Source organism: Amphiura filiformis, chromosome 8 (assembly GCF_039555335.1).
Source record: "Amphiura filiformis chromosome 8, Afil_fr2py, whole genome shotgun sequence".
Lineage (NCBI taxonomy): Eukaryota > Metazoa > Echinodermata > Ophiuroidea > Amphilepidida > Amphiuridae > Amphiura > Amphiura filiformis.
The window spans coordinates 13,493,918-13,514,596 of NC_092635.1; the positions used below are offsets into that span (position 1 = coordinate 13,493,918).

A 20,679-nucleotide genomic window follows, 5' to 3' on the forward strand; every position below is an offset into this window, starting at 1 on the left:
GCATCAGTTATGTCAGTCACGATCGCTAAATTGAATGGACAAAACCTATTTTGACTCAACTCCCATCCATTTCATTGCCTAATTATGGTAGAATTTCACTAATTCCATGCACTTACAGGTTTAATTTTGTTGTATTCCCCACGAAAATATCATTTTCCGTTGGCGCCGCCATCATGTATAGTGTAAATCCCTCCTTTTAATAGGAGCACCATCGGGAAATTGAATACGATTTTAAAGCTTTTTTCACTGACAATTCACTTCCAATAAACGCCCCCCTTTTGGAAAAATGCAACGCCCCCGGGGCGTTTATTACAAACAATACAGTATTCTAAATCAATAAAATATTAGCATCTTTAATTTCATATGCAATGAAAAGAAATGATTTCATCAGTTGTATTCACACTTTTATATTGTCTCAGAGTACTTTCAGCGAGCCAAAAAGTCTGTGTTAGTTAAATATTTATTTCATAAATACACCCAGAGAGATAAGAATTTTGTGTGAGTTTTGAAGAGCAAGTATTGATATGATGATACAGTGAATTTGTTGAAATATTAAAATGAGTGAGATGGTAAGAAAATAGAGAAATCCTAGCTCACAGATTTTTTTTTACTTCAGGACTGGTTGCCTGCAGGTTTTCTGTTTTAGTATTACATTTCTAGTTATTGATGTGACTATGAAATGAGTTTTCACACTTGTAATTGAGTGCAAATTGAAATTCTTCAAATGGAAACAATGCAAATTATTCCATAAATAATTTGGTTTAAAATTTGTCTAAAAATATCCCATTACCATTCAAAATTTTATGTAAGTGGAAACAAAGGAGATCAGTAAATGGCACAAATTTAACACTCTGTTAGTGTTGTTCAGACTTTTGTTTCAAATCGTTGGTGTGTGCAATTTACCGAAAGCTGGGTTTACATCTAAATTAGCCTATATTCACAACACAATACTCATTGGATTGATTGGTTTATTACAATAATGACAGAGTGAAATGCATTTCTTGACTCTACTGCCTACTTAACATGCTTAACCTACCTACAACAGGAATATTTACATAACATTTCTCTAATTTGCAAGGAGTTGGAATGATAACTGTTGATAAAGAAAGGTGATATTTCCCCGCTTCTTTTTCTCAGAAAGAGGAACTCAAAAACGGTCCAATAAAACTTGTGCAAAATGTGAGTTGAAATGTTTTGAATTGTTGAGGGGAAACAATTGTATAATTTCCCAAATTCTTGCATAATTAAATTCTTGCTGATAGTTAATCTTAAGGTAAAACCCTTCATCATCATAATAGCAAGAGCACTCATGTTTTGAGAGTTATTCTTATGGCATAAAACCATGATAATTCGTAATTATTGATAGCACGGTAAAATTTTGCTCATTGAGAGTCGTTTCTTAATTGTTTCAGAATTGCAACCCTTGACAATTTATTAAGTAAAACTACATAAATTTCATTGTAACTTTTTCATGATGATTATTATTTTCTTTAGTATGAGTATTAGATAGATGAATTAGAAAACCAAATGCGTTTTCAAGCGCTTCATGCACATTACTAAAATAATCATTTGGATTCAGGGGATTGGAGCACACATAATGCATCTACCATATGACAGCAAAATGTGTGTTTTTTGTTTCGATTCTCACTGTTTGAAAATAATTTGGATTGGAAGGGAAACAGATGGATAGCTTGCACAGATACCTAGTCAAAATATTATGTGCAAGGTCTATCAATATTATCATGGCTTAAATTACAATGATTAAAGGGAATTTGGTTTACAATATTTTTTCATTGTAGGCCTAATGAACCAAATTCAAAGCTACCTTCTTTTAAAAAAAATAAACCCGTAAAGTTCACATATTTATTTGTAATTTTCTAGTTAATTCGATTTTGGTTTAATTAAGCTTTGTATCACTTTTTCACCGTAGGTAATTACAAATCTATATTCACTTACAATTGTCTAGTTAATTGAATTTTGGTTAATTATGCTTTATATTGCTTTAATTCACAAAAGTCATCCACAAATTGTTTGCTCTATTCACTTGAAAAATTGCCTGGATAATTTCATTTTGGCTAATTACGCTTTTTATCGCTTTTCATAAATTCATCCACACATTTTCGATTTGTTGATTAAATTTGTTCTTTCAAGCGACAAAAATAATTGTTAACTCGCTTTACTTGGCTATTTGAGTTCTGTTTCACCTCATGAATGTAGAAGAATAAAATAGACACGGTAATGAAGACAGTAGTCATGGAAACCATTCAAAACATGACAAGTCATGTCTGGGTATGTAAAATGCTACCATTATCATGATTATCAGACAAAAGCTATAAAAGAGGTTATAAATAATGCATAATATAAATTTATCACTTTTATCACTATTATGTGAATTAGCACAAAACATGAGCATGAATGTCAATTTTTATGATCAGGGTGATTCCTTGCATCTTTTCGATTATTACCGATTTTGATCTGCATACTGAGCACAAGCTGGAGCTGCACAAGAACCAATTTTTATGGTTTTTAATAAAAGACAAATTATAGCCAATATAAATCCAGCAAAAGGTGCAATTTTTTATGGACTGACTTAAAAATGTGGAAAAATTATGTGTGAACCTTTCAATGATATATGAAAACCAGATGTAAATTGGTCTAATGGTTGTTGCTGAAAACATGCTTATCAATGTCACCATAAACATATCAAAAGCTGTGAAGTTTAGAACTGCATGAGCAATAAATCAAACCTGTAATTTGTTGCTCTGTTTTGTACTTGAACTTGTATGAACAAATTATAACCAAGAGGACCAGCCCAATTGATCATCAATCATGGTGGGCTGGTCACAATCATACTAAATATGGAAGCATATCACTACATTGTACAGACACACATATTTCAATGTCCACACACACAACAGTAAAAAATATGGCTGCTCCGGTTTCTTGAACATCTGCGAGTTTGCTGTGCATATTTATGAACAATTTTGAAATCAGATGATGATGAAACTTCAATGCCATGTTTATCTATCAGACGTTTCACTAATAAAATAGAGTTTCACTAATTTGAGTAATATTTTGAAAGGTTCTCTAAATGCTTAATATGTTTTTCTTGAAAAACACACATATTTGCTCATTTAGGTACATGGTTTGAGCAAAATTGTTAGTAAATTATCTAATGTATTTATTTATTTGATGACTGACTTTGTTATGTATTTTATCTTATGGGTAAATGGGTAAATAAATTATGATCATTTGCAGATATGAACCTAATTTGAAACAAGCATTTGTCACAAAATTGTCTTTAATTGTAAGTGTTTGTATCTGAGAACAGCACAAAGAAGATAGTACATGTAGTACTGGCGGCATTTCTGTGTTGATACTTTTTTTCCAGTGATTTCTCACGTCATCTGGATGTATTTGATATCAGATATTTTGTCGTGGCAAGCATTGTAGACAGATGGTCAACATATTGACACAACACTGGAGATGGTGATGAGAACAAATGTTAACTAGATCACTGACAAGATGGCCAGTCAAAAACTATTGAAGAATGAATGCAAATTGTTTGTGGTTGGCCAGTTGGTCCAGGCAAACAAATGCTGGTCTTGCCATCATGTAAGCATCACAAACTTTTTACATCCCTAACTCTAACCATAATTACCCTACCCTGACACTAACCCAAACCCTAAATGCTAACCCAAACCCTAACCCTAAACCCTAACCCTAAACCCAAACCTTGGAAGTTGTGATAATGCTTACCTGAAGGTAGAACCCAAACACTTGGGTCCTGATGGGACCAGGCTCAAGCAAATTGCTCAAGCATAACCTTTAAAAGCTTATATAAGCATGTGTCTCTTTGTTACTAGGAATATGGAAGAAAGCCTGTTTTTGACAATCTGTGAGAATGAATGCTTTGAGCATCTTATTTGCTACCTAGATTGAAAATGGTACCAAGTCTAAACATGATTGCTCCACAAATTAACCAGATCAAATTGATTTGATTTAGCAGGAATAGATTAATTTAACAAAGAGACAAAAACTTTCAAAGTATATAAATGAATAGTACTTTGTACTGTTTATTAGTATGTTTAAAAAAAATTACCCACATTTATTTTCAATGTTGGTGTTTTTGTCGTGCAAGTAGGTGCGTCTTTAATTGTGATGGGCTTGTAACAAATTGATGAGCCTTTGTTCTAAGCATGAAGCATTTGTAGCACTTGCTATCATAGTAGAGGTTGGTTGGTTGGTTGACATCAAATTGATGCAGCAGATGGGCCCAAATAGCGTTTGCAAGTTATTTTCGGTCATTTCCATTACACATACAGACCCAGTTAGTAATGTGATATTCTGTGTCTTTCTGCTTCATAGCCAGTTCTTATTAGAACAGTTCTTGTCTGGTGTTGGAGAGAAGTAGTTTGACCAATGGAAGGCAGTCTGAGCATGCATTTCAAGATCTAATGGTATTAAAATTAATTACAAATTTATGTACAAAAAGAAACAAGATTTATTCCCATGAGTACTTGTTAACTTAAAACAATTGGTTTGATCCATGTATTTGTAACAAAGAATATATAATTATAATGTTTGTCATAAGCCTACTGTAAAAACTTGCGCTTTAAAAAATTAAAACATGCAAACATGAAGAGCCCCATCCACAAAAGTGTAAAGGGTTTTGAGCAATTAGCTCAGTTGGTAAAGTGCTGGACTTTGGTACAATTTCATGTTTTCAAAAGCGCTCTATAGTAAGCACATCTGCTAACTATCGGGTTTTCCGGTATATAGAAGATGAGCACTAGCTTCTGTAGTGATATACGTGCATGAATTAATTACTATTTATTGTGTTAATGATAGATAGTAAGGATGATGAGAAAAACATACATGCATCGTAAGTGTCTTTTAAAGCTTATTTGGAGCATGGAAGTATTAGTTTATGCCCTGGGTAATAATGCATTAAAGAGCTGGATCCATTCACTGCATCATGATGAACAACCAGTGAAAACATTCAGTTGCTTGCATTTTGATGTGAACCAGAGACCTTCTGTTTAGGTCCATGCCCTAGTACTACTTATTCGATACAGCAGATGATAATGATTACATCTTCAATTCATGATATGTTCCACTTTTAAGAAACCATGAATTCATTGCACTATTGTGCAACTTATAATGCATTTCTGAATTCAGTACATGCAATTTGTAAAAAACATTTTTGAGTATGCTAATTTAATACATAAGCTTGCTGTTTCATAGATTTCTTTGGATCAATTTGCACTTTAAACATTTAATTTCCTTATAATCCTACTACGACTGGACTGCATATTGGATCATTTTTAGCGGACTTTAATTGTTGTTTGATTAGGCAATTGCATTTCTACATGTCACTCTATTATAGATTGACATATTATTATTATTATTAAAACCCTCTACTTGGGAAGCAATGTCTATTAATTTGTAATAGACCAATATTGATCCTTATAACCACAGATGTGTAAATAATCGTACCAGTTTGTGCAAATCAATGAAAAGTGTTTAACATAAGCCAAACATCAATAAACCAACAACACATAATGCTTGATTTCATCACGTTGTCTGCTTGGATATTAAAACGGCAAGACACAAGAGTACTGAGATGATATCGTAGATATTTAAACCACAAACCTGGATTCAAAGTGAGTAAGATGACTTGATTTATTGTATGACTAATATCTAGGCATTGTATTATTATTGGCTGGTGACATTATAGTCATGAGGAAGAAATTATTAGGATCTCAAACATCGCAATCTGCTAAGCAAGGTGCGATTCTTGAATTCTTTTGTTTTGGTATAAAACTTCATACCCGACAAGGACATCATTTTTTTGAGGAGGTTATTGAACTATGATGTTGGCTTATAGCAAAAATATTTTGTAGAGATTTGTTTTGAATGTCAATCTCGATGGTCTATGGCAGTACTTTACCAAATTATGGCATGTGAGATCTCAAAACTAAAGGAAAATGCACACAAATGTGTAAATAATTTATTTACGATGAAAAAAATTTTAACAGATACTCGAAACAGAAATTAGCGCACATGAGAGCTTTCGGAATGAAGCATTATTATTCCCTGTTCACTTGGTTGATGGACTGATGGATATTATTTATGTCGGATTTTACATCTGATGCAAGAGAAACATATCTATAAAATGCATTTTGCACTTCCAGTATTTTTTGCACTCCAGCATTTTCTCAAGAATACCCACTCAAATATATTCTACCAAAGGTTAAAATTAGCATTTCACATTCCATTGCATACCTATATGCGTGTTGTTAAGATGAGAAGTCAACTGGGCTATTGATCTTGTGTAATGTACTAGTTGAAACTGTTCATGTTATAGGTGTATTCATGTTTTGACTTGCCCCCCTTGTCTCCGTACGATTCAAGATAGTTACGATGACACAATGTGGGAAACGCTCTTACCTTGTTTTACGTTATAGGAAGAGGTTTGCACTGGTTGTGATGGATCATTAACCTAGATTATTCAGCAGAAATTTCTGTTTGAAATATTTATACATTTGTTGATTAATCATCCAAGAGGATTTAAATTATTAGAGGAAAATGATTAGATTTCTGGAATAAGTAGAGATTTGCATCACAATTTGAGTTGAAAAATTTCATTTCATTCATAAAAATGTAACCCACTATCACTTTATCATGCAATGATGCAATAATATTCTATTTCAAGATAGCAGGGTGAAATTATATACTATGCATTATATTTTGGCTAAATTGGGAGGTAGGCTTTGCTTTATTGTTGTGTTCTTATGTTAGGTCTTCGGGGGAAAATAATTTAAAATCGGCCGATCAAAACATATAAGTATAATTGTAGCTGTAAACCTGAATTTGTACTTCGCATAAAGGCGAATCGTATTCATGCTCTATGTGCTGTGCAAAAACTACTTTGATTTCACACACAGCGCCAGCATTCTATGTGATGCTAATTGCTACACACACATATCTATACATTAAAATGCAGGCCGGGCCAGTGCAACAGTTGTGTCTTGTTATCTCTGGTCTTATCCTCCGAACAAGAGGGGTCCATGGTTTAAAACCGGTCTGAAAAACTCGACTGAAGAAAACAACCTTTCTCTTCATATCCTTCCTTCCTTCATTTTCCTCTTTCCTTTCCTTTGCCAAACTGAAAAGGCAGGTATGACCTAGATTACAGTGTACAAATCATGCTATTCAAAATCATTAGGTTAAATTTGATACTTTTAAAACTAAACTAGTACAAGAGACTGTCCTATTGCTCAAGCAGGACTGCAAATGAGCAATCGGTATGAGCATCGTGTGGCTACTACTTGTGCTACTTGACTCCAATCAGAAATCCCTAGTTACGTTGCTCCTTGAGACTCATCCAGATAGTAACGAGGTGGCAAAATCAAAGAGACAACAATCCACCAAGGATAGATACCCTGTAGTAGGTAGCGTGAAAAACACCGCAGGTCATTATGTTCTATGTACACTCAATTGGTCAAATTGATATTGAGAGTTTGTTATAATGTACGGGTCGTTTCCCATGTCCTCATTATAGGTACATCATAACATGGTAGTCCATTGCAATATGTTCAGATCAGCTGAAACTTCTTGATAATAAGCGCATGTGTAATTATTTCTGTCAATCAGTAAAGTGGCAATTGAACAGTACTTCTGATGAGGTGTTTTTTTCTGCAGGGGCAAGATTTGCGAAACCTTTAGAAACTGATTTAATAAGCAGAGGTATCATTTAGTTATGAGTGCATTTGGAAGGAAACGATTTTTAAATCGTTTCCTTCCAAATGCTTTTGATAGATAGAACAGAAGATGATTTAATATTGAAAAATCTTCAGAAATTAGCAACAATGCACCTGTGTGCATCCATTTATTTTTTATATAACAAGTAGAGTTCAACCGATATGGCATTTGTCTACCGATCCGATATTGATGTTGTAATATATGGCCGATATCTGATCTGATCCGATATTGCAAAAAAAAAGGTCAAAATATTTTTTTGAACTTTTGGCGATTTTGGAGAACCACTGGATCTATTCGGAAGTGCTAGAATCAATCACAGTTAATTTGGAAAAAATATATAATATGTATGTAGCACATATTATAAATGCATGGAAAACCATTGCATGTATAATGTGATACCAGAAGAGATAAACATTAGTTAATGGTTTGCAAATTTTGATTACAAACCATTATGTTTTTCCAATTTTGTTTTCAAATTAGCTGTAAATGATCCACTTCAGAATACTTTGAAATTTTATAAAACTGATATCCGATTCGATACCGATATCGAAAATATCGGGCTGATACTGTACTATATCTGATCCCATAATCGGTTGAGCCCTAAATAAATCTCAAGGGCAGCTCTATCTGCCCAGAATGGTATAAAAATATATGAATGTGTCAGGTGCAAATTTTTTTCAACAAAATGTCGGTAAAAAATCAATCCTTTACGGTAAAAAATTGAAAAGGAATCCCCCAAAACAAAATGTCGGTAAAAAATCAATCCTTTACGGTAAAAAATTGAAAAGGAATCCCCCAAATGCAAAATCTGGGTTATCAGGCAGTCGGCACCTAGAACATTTTTTTTTTAGTGCCTTATCAAAAATATTATTCTAGTGATTAAATTTTTATTGATCATTCACCAACCCATATGAAATTTTACTGGTAATAATTCCAGTCTGGTAGGTATTGTGACAAACCTAATTGTAGTTAACATTGTTAAGTAGTATGCATTGCAAAGCATCATCATCTCATCCTGTTTACTCCATCCCCCTGCTCACCAACGAGGGCCTCAGGGAGAAAGCGCTTTAATCAATTCCTCCTCTCACCTTTGCCTCACGACAACATCGCACTGCAAACTTCACACAATTTCATGTTGCTGCTAAATACGCCAGATTTACGTAGCTCGTTCGTCAAATAATGACAACAAGGCATGAGAAAGATAGAGTACATGTATAGGTGCCGCTATCGCGATTCAATTAGCATTTCTGTTCCTGGTGGGATATTGCACATATTAATTTGATGTGGGAACATTTTATATTGTGATGGGTAAATGATAATGTGCTATGCTCTTGCACAGGGCTATGGGTTTAATTTTTTTTAAACATTGTATTATTAAATAAGAAAGGATTATTATGAAAGAAAACAAACCAGGTGTGTTTGTGCTTGTTTCACTGCACGTTTATGAAGATTGCAAATTTGATCATGGAAATTGAAAAATGAATTTGTTCATCCATAAATTCATCCATACAGATTAGGTTAAGGGAGGTGTGATTGGGCTTTAGGTATCGCCAGCCTAGGATAAAATCAATAAGGCGCACTGGGTTTATGTGATAAGTGTAGTGTGCCCTTGAGGTTTACCGATTTCACAGTTGCCCTCAAAACATGCTAAATGCTTGTTATCATGATGAAACGTGAATGAAACTGATGAATTGGGCCACTTAGGAAAATTAATTAACAGGAAAATTAATTAATAGGAAAATGAATTCAAGTGTTCTGGTGCCAGGGCATTATGAACCACAGGCCAAGACACTGAGTGGAAGAACTGGCATTCCTAATAGCCTGGTTTATTTGCTTATTATCTGATCTCTTGTAGATTGAAATGATGTGCCGAAATGTGAAAGTTCAAACCGCAGTAACATGATGTGTACTCATTTTTCACTGTACTACAAAGTTCACAATTTATTATATTGTAGCAAATAGCAGCAAATTTTGTCAAGATACTAGTAGTGAAGATAAGATGCTATTTTTAGCAGTTGAGTGATATTTGCAAAAATTGATGGCTCACCCATTCAGTTGATGTGAGCAATTACCGGTTCTTAAAATCCAGAGAACAGCAAGACAGATATTGAACCATTTTGTTGTGTGCATATTGATTCTACATTGGGTTTAATAAACATAAAATTGGGTAGAATAAATGGAGGAGGAAAAAGACAAAATCAATGGTTAATTTGATTAAGTGTCATTTTGTGTTCCATCATCTGATTACAAGATTGGAATGGGAAGAAGTGTTTTCATTTAATTAGAAGTAACAGTATTCTATCACAGGGGCTCTGAGTCAGATGAGTTAAGGTGACACTGCTACCCATTGGCTTTTATTTTTCAGATCACATCGTACTGTGAGACTTTCATCAAAATATATAAATAAATTGAGTTATCAGTCTAATACCATAGGTAGTGGTCTTAAAGATTCGGAATGTAAATCACATTTAGGCAGTGTTCAAATTCATGAGATATACTTTGTAAATTACAAAATTGGTTATAATTTATTACAATGATGCAATGCAATTCAGTAGTATTTTAGTGGTAGTAACATTCAAAGTAACCTGAGCAGGATACTCTGGCTCTCAATTAAGAAACAATGATTTCTTGTAAATTTTAAAACATAGTATTTTACAAATTTTTCAATTTCCTCTTTTTTTAAAAATGTTTCCTCTTACGGGTTTTGGTAAATGTGATATAAAGAAAACAATATAAATGGCATGTTTTGAAGGGTTGAATTTGCTACCATCGCCTTAATTCTAAGAAATTGTGGGCCGCCATGTTTGTGTCAGTCAGATTGTACAAATACAGCAATTTTGAAAGACATTGATGATTCAGGTGTGCAGGCTATATTATGTCACAAATGCAGCAGTGATAACAGCGCAGCAGTCATATCAGCCCCAATACGGTACCGTACCTTCATCTATTCGTCGTTCTCTCTGGCCATCTTGCACAATTAACATAATTACCCATTGTTACATTTGTGGATTAACTTCTTAGAAATTGCATTACCCAACCACTTAACATTCAATTGAGATCTCAATCGAAATAATACCGCTCAAGCTCAGTCGTATAAATCTACATGGCGCAGGTATAGCGGTGTTTCTTTGCTTGTTACATGTAATAAATATGATTGGCATTTAACAGCGAGTAGTCAAGTCACTTATAAGCTTTAAAGGTCATTTGGTAAAATTGTTTTAGCAAAAACAATTCTGGGAAAGAGGGAGTAGGATTAAGCATTTGTTCTTTTAATGGTCAGAATTATTTATTTTGTTTATTGATAAAAATAATTAATTTACAGAGATTGAGGTATTACAGCTATAAAATACAAGATAAAGATTTTTAAGCCAATAGTATTTTCAATGGGCCTCTATGATCAGGTAAAATAAGATTTCTGGAAAATTGATTTCAAGATATGGCGGAAATAAGTACAAATGTTTTGTAAATATTATTTTTTGCAAGTTTAAGAGGACTAAAAATATCCATATCTTGGAAAACATGAGTCAATGAGTGATGGTAGTTTTTAATAGCAAAACCAGATGAGAATGGAAAATTTTTCAATGTTTCATTTGATTTCAGTATTTCTTATTTCACTTTTTCAGTATTTTCACAGAAAAATGGTTAAATTTTTTTTAAAGGCGATTTAAAAAATGTGTTTTCATTATTTTATGCTATGAACAGTTTTCTTGTCTTCAAAAAGTATCATTTACATTGTGTGATTTAACAAAATCTTGATTTAACAAAATCTTACAGGAGAATCAACATTTTACAGACGTAAATGTCATGACAGATCATAATGTGCGTCTGCTGACCATGTATATCGATATCATTATCCATAGTGCTCTAGACTACTCCATGTCTATTTTTCTTTCTGATTATCAACATGACTGGACGTAATCAGATTACATGCATGTCACACGCAAACGACCAATATGTAATTTGTTGTAAATGTCTGCGACAATTTGCGAGATAGCGGTTTGGTTGTCAATCCATACAAATGGCTCATTATGTTGTGTTGGTATGTTTACTTTCCATTTGTCTGGCTACCTGTCTACTTACCATGCTAATAACTAACTCAAACATGGACACACGGCCCTTAGGACACTGCAATGCATGGAACCTGTACGCTGTACATTTCACAAAGTTTGGGCAAATTCAGCCAATTTGTAAGATTTTGTGAAATGTTATCAGACAAGAAATGAACCAAGAACCAATAGTGAGTGAACTTGTTCTCTTTTGAATGTATATAATTATAAAATGAATTTTACGGAAATGTCAAACTTTTCAATATTGAAAGATTTTTACAAATCACCTGGAAGAAAGAGCTGTGTGGACAAATAGCATAGAGAAGGATTACATCTAATGCAATATTTACAATGTTTTACCTGCTGTATTATTAATAGATCGCCAACTGCAATTGAAATGGCTTGCGCACAATTTGTCATTGATTGTACTTCGCTCTTAAGAGGCTGTTTGTCTTTCTATTTGTATAACATTTGACTTTTTTATGAAACAAGTGCAAGAAAAAGTGGTATCAAAAGAATGGACCCTGAAGGTAGCATTAAGCTTGTACATTTTGTTGTTGAGTGGATGGTCTACAAGCCTTTATTGCAGAGGAGGCTTAAAGGCATTCCTACAATGCACTATGATTGGGAAATTTGACCAATATAACCTAATTTTAGAGGCAAAGTCCCCATTGCCACACACACAAAATGGTCATTTTAAAACTGCAGCCAACGAGCTAATAGTTGAGACTTAGGACTGATATTTGATTTTCTTACAGGAAACATTCATATTGTCCCACTGCATTAATTTTATTCCTAAGTCTCGATGTTTTCAATGTTAAATAATAGGATGAAAACATCAGATATTTGCACACAATCCCAATGCAAAGTATGGTCAACTTGCCACATGTGTACAAAAACCAGACATACCAAGGTCAGAAACCCCATTGGGCCATGGGAATGTCTTTAGACATCCTCTGCCTTTATTGTATGCAATCTTACCTCAAGATTGAACTGAATGAGTTCTTTGTTACTAATGCTGGTAATTCTCAGAAAAATACAATTAGGGCATATATTTATGAATTCTATGAATGTGTATCATTTCACTAAATGAAAAGTGATCTGAAATTTCTGATATCCACAGTGTGGGGGTTTAATCTGGTTTGTTTAAATTTAATCTGGGGGATACTCAAGTTTGGTTTGAATAGGGGTGTGCTGCCCAGGGTGTGCTGCTGAGAATTTGAAAGTGGCCCCATCAATATACCAACTTTTTAAGAAATTTGGACCCATTGATATACCAAAATTCAAAAATTTTGGCAAAATTTAACACAAATTTTTAATTTGTATAACTTTTCGCCAAATTTTGGGGAAACTTCTAAAATTGTTGATTACAGTGAGGCAAAATTGGGCTATTTTCCAAAATAAAAGAGAAAATATTGAAATAAGGTCCCACCCGTATACCAAAATTGGCCGAAAAAAGGGGGTGATTGATATACCAAATGGCTGAAAAATGCTACCCATGTTTGCTGCACGTCCCTGTATGATCATTTGTACTGAGTATACCCCCTCCCTCCCGCAATTTAATTCAGTCCAGTGTGTCCTATATTTACATTCGACAATTATATATGAAAACATCCAACCAATAGGTGAGCAAAAAAGTCATATTTGTAGAAAGCCATAATAATCGTAGGTGAGACATTTCTCTAGGATCTATAATTTAATTTTAGACCCCAGTATAAAATATCTAATTAGAATGCTTCAGAGGGTTTACCATATCTAATATATCATCTTCTAGCACATCGGTCTCGCTATCCATCATCAGCCATTTGAGATGGATGACATTTATTAGTAGTACTACACATCAGTCATAAATTCTGACAGTATGCATTCATGTATGGTCACCACAAATCATGTGTCACCTGCTAGGAGGATGAGTTATCTTCTTAAGTTAGAAGAGTGGGGGTGTGTATGTATGTTTTGTGTATGTATGTTTTGTGTGTGCATTTGTAAACACGGGCAAAGGAGGAGAAATCGCTTTGTAATTGTGGACAAGCAGATCCGCAGTTACTGATGGTGTCACTAGATCAAATATAGCATGAAAAACATTTGCACTTAAGGTCTGTTCATCTCTCTCTGTGTCAGGTGGCGCTGTGTAGCGCTGCTGTGGTCTTCACAAGAGTACGCCATCTCACTCGATCTGATGCCAAGTGCGTTGCACCTTGCATTCCTTGGTTAGAAACCAGCTTCACGTCATTAGTCCAAGATGTTGGTGGACATCCTCTTCCTCGTCTGCCCTCCATAGCCCCTTGCAAAATCTGTTTTTCTACACCTCCATGTTTCCTGACAATATGGCCAAAGTACTTCAGCTTTCTCTCCATTATGCCACTTCTGATGGTTAGACTTGTGCCAATCTTGTCGAGGATCCAGAAATTTGTTCTCTTGTCTTTCCATGTCACTTGTAGAAGCCTCCTGTAACACCACATCTCAAAAGCATCTACTCTTTTTCTATCATTCTTGGTCATAGCCCAAGACTCGCATCCATAAGTGACAATGGAAAACACAGTTGCACGAAGTATCGGTAGGCGTATCTTGAGGTCAATGGATAGGCCTCTGCTTTTCCATATGCTTGACATACCCTGCACAGTTGTCCTTGCAATAGCCAGTCTTCTCTTAATTTCAGTTGTGCTGTCACCACCGTTGTCAATCACCAAACCCAGACATTCAAATTGCTTCATACTATGTTCATACTATGCCGCAATTGCTTTGCGGTGCATTGCAGATATATTGATTACTTTTTGCCGGAACTCAACACAACTCGTTGTATTTCCAAGTTAAATTGTATTTAACTTTATTGCGATACCTGCAATGCAGTATTTTGCAGTACTATGCAGTACGGCAACGCACCACACCACAAAGTAATTGTGGCGTAGTATGAATGTAGCTTTAGTCAACACTCCGCGGTAAAAATGAAGTGTCTGTAGACTGTGGTAAGGCTAATAAAATCATAAATAGAATGTATATGTCTGCTGTTGGTTACTGAAAACTGAAAGTTGTGAATCCCAGTGCTTGGTTGTGTTGGGGTGTGTGTGGGGGGTGTGTGGGAGGGGTGTTGGGATCTGTGTGGAGTGTAATGTCGGGGTGTTCATAAGGGTGCATCAGCAAGCTTTTATGCAACTTGTGTGTGTATGCAGTTGTTGTGTGTATGGAGGTGTACTCATTCTAGATTATATGTAGTGTGAATGATAACATTGCTCTCTCTCTTTCGTTGAGGCTGTATCCTTTTCTTGATGAATCACGCAACTTATATATATATGATATTAAATGTCACATAAAGGCGTTAATTTGTAACCGCAATAACTAATTTGCTTTTGTGTGTTTATTTGTCATTCATGCAGGGAAGTAATCGGAAGTTAAAACCCAACCAAGAAAGTACAGGAGGCAAATCTAAGAGCAGTGCTTCTGGAGCTGGTAATGGCAACATAAAGAGAAAATCAAAGGCAAGCAGTAGTGGCAAGTCTGATGGTACAAAAGATAACAAGATGGAGACAGAGGTAACAATACTGGATTCCAGCGGAAATATTCAACTCACTCAGCATCCTTGTAATGCAAATGCAGAGGGCGCAGGGACTCAGGCTACTAATACACCAGCCATGTCTCAAGAAGAAGAACAGTGTTTACTTCAGGCCATTGTCGATTGCAGTAATGGAGGTAATGACAATATTCCTGAAGTACTTCACATGGATTCTATCACATCGTCTCTTATGTGCCAGCAGACACTCGAGATCGGATTATCGCAAGAATTAGTTGTAACCGAGCAATCCAAAATAAGCGACGGTGTCAATGCTGGCTTACCTGACATTGTGGGATCAAATGTTAGTTGTAGAACTGATGCTACTATGTTATCAAATGGAATTAGTACTACTGATGATGAGTCTGATGTACCCATACCTATTGATACCAGTACGGTTGTGGTAGTAACGGAAGTGGACAATGTTGTGGATGTAGCTGTGACAGCTGCCGATGTTATAGAGAAAACACGCGATTTTGGGTGCAGAACTTACGCGCATACAGTTGGGGCGGATGCAATTATGAGTGAGAAAGAATCTGACGTGACCCCTAATGTTACAGGGGATGAACTTGATTTGGATTATCATAATACATTGGCTGTTGCCAATTCTCAGTATACAGTGCATTCTGGATATAGTCCAAAATTAAAACAAAATGGACAGAAAAATGGTCAACAAACTCCAAAAACTAGTCCAACACTTAAGAAAACAAAGACGTCAGAATGTACCAATCAAACAGCGGCAGATGAGAATGGTACAAATTCACAATCTTTGTTAAAACCAGCCAGTTCTGGGAATTCTAAAACCTCAAAAGCAAGAACTAAAGATAGTACAAGTGCATCGCGAAACAAAAAAGACTGATAAAAAGCCATCTCCAAAAAAAGTCTCCCGCCATTGCTAAGAAATCGGAGACTGCTAAAAGGGAAGACAACACAAAGTGCACCACCACTAGTGGACTCAAAGTCAGATACTAGTTTAGCAACAAAGCCAAAGAAAACAGTCAAGAAATCAAAACCAACTGAAATAAAAGACAGTGAAAGTGTAAAAGCTACATCACAGAAATCCGAGACTGATACTCTACCAAAACATAAAAAGGCAAGGAAAACGAAAGCAAATGATGATTCACTTGCCGTGAAACCACCAAAATCTAAGAAAACTAAAGTGACTGATAAGAATGAGAGTGTTTCAGTTGTTTCAAAGACAAAAAGTAGCAGCACAAATTCTGTGAAGAAACACTCCCCATCTAAACATTCTACAACAAAACACTCTCCAACTAAACACACACATTCAAAACATAGCAAGAAAAAGATCAAACTGAGTGTGGATGATGTTTTTGCTGATACTTCTCCGGATGAATCCAAACCAAAGAAACATAAATCGAAAAGCAAAAGCAAGAAATCGTCAAAGCATAAACATACTACTAGCAAACTTCTCCCCAGTCCATCTTCTCTGTCTTCCGCATCGTCGTTAAGCATCTCGCCTATTCAGAAGTCATCTTCACCTAATGTAACAAAATGCAAATCATCAAAATCACCAAGTAAATCCAGAACTAAATTATCCTCACTTTCACCCGATTTGCCATCGGGTAAAAGCAGCGGTGCTGATAGCCACAGCAATCATAGCCCACATTCCACAGGGAAATCTAAAAGTAAAAAATCTAAATCCAAGAAAAAGACTCACAGCAAAAATACAGCTTCTTCAACACCAAAGGCATTATCTATTTCGCCATTTTCAAGTGCTTCAGGATCATCGGCGACCTCGCTGGATTTTGTGACCAATGCATTTGCTGAGATTGCCAAATCCGCGAACAAGGTGAAAAGCAAGAAATCCAGTACAAAGGGTAAAAAGCATAAATCCTCCAAATCCAGGACTAAATCATCGGATATGCTGTTAAAAGTTGCGCATAAAAGTGGCAACAGCAGTAGTAGCAGTGGCAATGGTAAAAAGAAAGGTGGGAAAAACATGGCAAATCAAAAGGTACTAAGAAATCGAAAAAACATAAATCAAAGTCGAATTCTCCCACATTATTACCATCGTCTAATCACGGTTTACTTACAACAGCTGTCAATTCACCTACAACTCCCTTACACATATTAATACCTGATAATGAAACACACGTGCCACAAAGACGATCTTTATCGCCGCCGAATTCATCCACTAGTAATTATCAAACAATGAGTGATATATTCAGTGATCCGTTTAACAAACTTGAAACAGTAAAACAAGCAAGCTTTGGAAATAAATCACCACCCAAAGTATTTTCGACAAAAGTGTTCAAACATTCCAGTCCTGGCAAAAACCCATCGCCCATAATGTCACCAGTTGGAAGCACCAAGTTATTTCCAAATACAGCATCTCATGTTTTTGCAGAACCTGTTAGAATGTTGCATGACGTTAATAAGAGACGCCATGTTGAGCCAATAAGAACTGATGGTGGCGAGGGTATGAAAGATAAAATGCACAAAGAACAATCACCCTCGCCTCAAAGTGCAACAACGTGTCTTAGTGAGGAGACATTGTTTAGCGACAGCGGCATTGGTACGGACAATAACAGCAACCCTGATCAGCATGCTATAGATAAACATGGGAGAATAAGAAGTGTACCATCTGCGACAGAATCTGTGACGAGCGAGATGCTTGAGTCGCATCCACTTGCTACATCGGCACATGGGTTGTATTCTTACGGTAAACGTGAAAAACACAGAAAGCATTTAGGCTGGCATCAAAGCGGTTCAGTCAAGAAACGGAGAAGGAAATATAGATCATATTCCAGACCTATGGGTCGAATTAGCCCTGCTTTTATGTTTGAACTAGATGCCCTTATCCACGAATTGCGAGCCTTGAAGTTAGATGCACCTGAGCACTCACCTTTTGGATTTATTTACACGCAGCCACCTGCTAAAAATCACCTGTCTGCCTTTGCTAAATTGCACCCAACTCCCAACACGTACCTTAGGCCATCCTATCTTGCTACGGCCCTACGCAACAACTCACAGAAATTGGCAAAGCATAAATCGAGCAAGAAGAAAAAGAAATCTAAGGATAAACACAAGGAAAAGGCTGATTTAGATGTGGTAGGATCAAAGACGGCAACAGCAATTCCTAAAGATGAGTCTGAAATATCACAATTAGTTAATATCACAGCCAGTTCAAGTAGATTAACTGGGGATCTACAGACCAAAGAAAGCAGTAAGAATATAGTAAACAAGGAAACAAACTCTGCCCCTGCATATCGAGACACAGTCATAAGAAAGGACAGTTCTGTAATTGAAAAGAACTCGCCCAAATCTAATAAAAATGAGATGGCCACGGCAACTACTTGTGAAAAGTCTAGGATTAGTCGACCAAGAGTGTCTAGAATACATTCGTTAATCGAAGCTAATTTAGCCATGGGCATAGAGTTGCAGCCGATTGCTGAAAGTGTGAAACTCAAAAAACGCAATAAATCTATCCGCAGAGACGATAGTGTTAGTAGTATTACATCAACAACATCGAATACAGGGCAAAGTACTACTGCCACTACTACTACTAAAAAAGCAAAGAAAGGTACTAAGGGTAAGAAATCGGGCATCGGTGCTAAGAAAGGAAAGAAACAAGCTTCAAAAGTGGCTAAATCTGTTGACTCAAATGAAACTGGAAACTCTGAAGTTGTGCCTACTTCTCCCAAAGTGAAATCAAAAGGGAAAAGTAAAACAAAAACAAAGTCACCGAAAAAGAGTCATGGTAAACAGAAAGTTGTTGAACATGCTAGTGCTGGTGCTGACAAAGCAGAAAAGGAATCACATGTGGTGCAAAATCAGGAATCTGATATAATTAGTGCTAAAGTAACTGAAAATTCTGAAATATTAGTTATGGGCACAGTACAAAAGCCTGTTGACAAGAATACACAAGAAGTAGAAACCACCCCTAAAGCTGGTGCTGTTACAAGTGATTTGTCACCAAGTAAAGGTAAAGGCACTAAGAAAGGCAGTAAAACCAGTCCAACCAAGAAGAAATCCCAGAAAGGAAAGACAACTAGTAAGAGAAGTAGTAGTAAAGGCAAGAAGAAGGCTACTGCTGCCAGCAAAAAGGCAAACCAAAGTGCATCAGTTTTGGAGACAAATACGGGTACAGAAGTCAGTGGTGCTGAAGGCAGTGTGGTGGAAAAAGACTTGAATCAAGATAGTGTCAAAGATTCTGACAATGTGACAGAAGTCATATCAGTACCTGACGTATCAAGAAAAGAAGAGATTGTTAAGGAAGATTCAGTAGAATGCAACATGGATACTTCAACTGAAAAAGTTTTGTCTGAAACTACAGCTATCAAAGAACATGATGTTAGTGATGATAAAATCAGTGAGGAAGTAAGCAGAACTGAAAACAATACAGAAGTAGCACCACCTGTACAAAGTAATACACCCACTGTCACCACCCCTACTACTACTACAACCACCCAAGGGAAGAAACGACCTAGAAGGAGACGTAAGGCAACACACTATACACCCAAATCAAAGGCAAGTCGCTTAAAAGCAGCTATTGAAAAAGCCAACATGACCAAATCGGCCAAAGAAGCTTTAGTAGAATCAACACCAGAGGCGAAAGCAGATGAGGTGACTGATGCGACACAGACAGAAAAGACTGTTTGCATTGAAGCAGCAGCAGATGTGGATGAAGTATTAGTTGAAAAGGATGCAAAACAAAATGTAGAGAAAGATGATGGAAGTCTTAAGGACCAGAATGATCTTGCCAACCAGAAATGTTCATTAAAAGCAACTCCAGATGACTCAAGTGAAGTGGTGTTGTCCGTAAATGATGAGCCTCAGGAAGTAGTCAAAGATATTAATGATGCTGAAAAGTTAAGTGGAAGAACAACAAAGATGAGGAAGGCAGGTGCAACTACAAAACCATCTGTTGCACCAGAAGAACTTCCTATTAAAGCAACTGAATCAAAAGAAAGCAAAGCCAAAGACAATCATGAGAAAGAAGTTTTAGATCAAGCCACCAAGGTAGTCGATGAGCTGCCCAAGGAAGGCAGAGGGAAAAAAGGAAAGAAAGTTCCTCCCAACAAAAAAACTACTTCAGGCTCTAAAGCCTCTTCTCGGGCATCTTCTGCTGAAGGTATCAAAAATGTTAATGAAAATGTGCAATCTATTGAAGAAGTGAGTAAGACTGCAAAGACGACTCCAAACAGAACAATGAAAGAAGAAACGATTAGCGGAAGGACAAGGAAGGGAAGGAAAGCCCTTGCTAACATAGAAACTGTGAAATTAAAGGCCATGAAAGACGCTATTGATGCATCTATTGAGGATGCTATCAAAAACATTCTGAAGAGCAGGCTTTGC

The 20,679-nt window shown here is 36.0% G+C and overlaps 1 protein-coding gene across 1 annotated transcript in view; it reads left to right on the forward strand.

Moving 5' to 3' along the window:
• Positions 1 to 20,679, forward strand: part of LOC140159422 (uncharacterized) — a 125,820-nt gene that overhangs the window by 57,596 nt on the left and 47,545 nt on the right. The window contains 3 exon segments of the mRNA XM_072182894.1: positions 15,188 to 16,206; positions 16,261 to 17,198; positions 17,300 to 20,679. Coding sequence (XP_072038995.1) covers positions 15,188 to 16,206; positions 16,261 to 17,198; positions 17,300 to 20,679 — 5,337 coding nt within the window.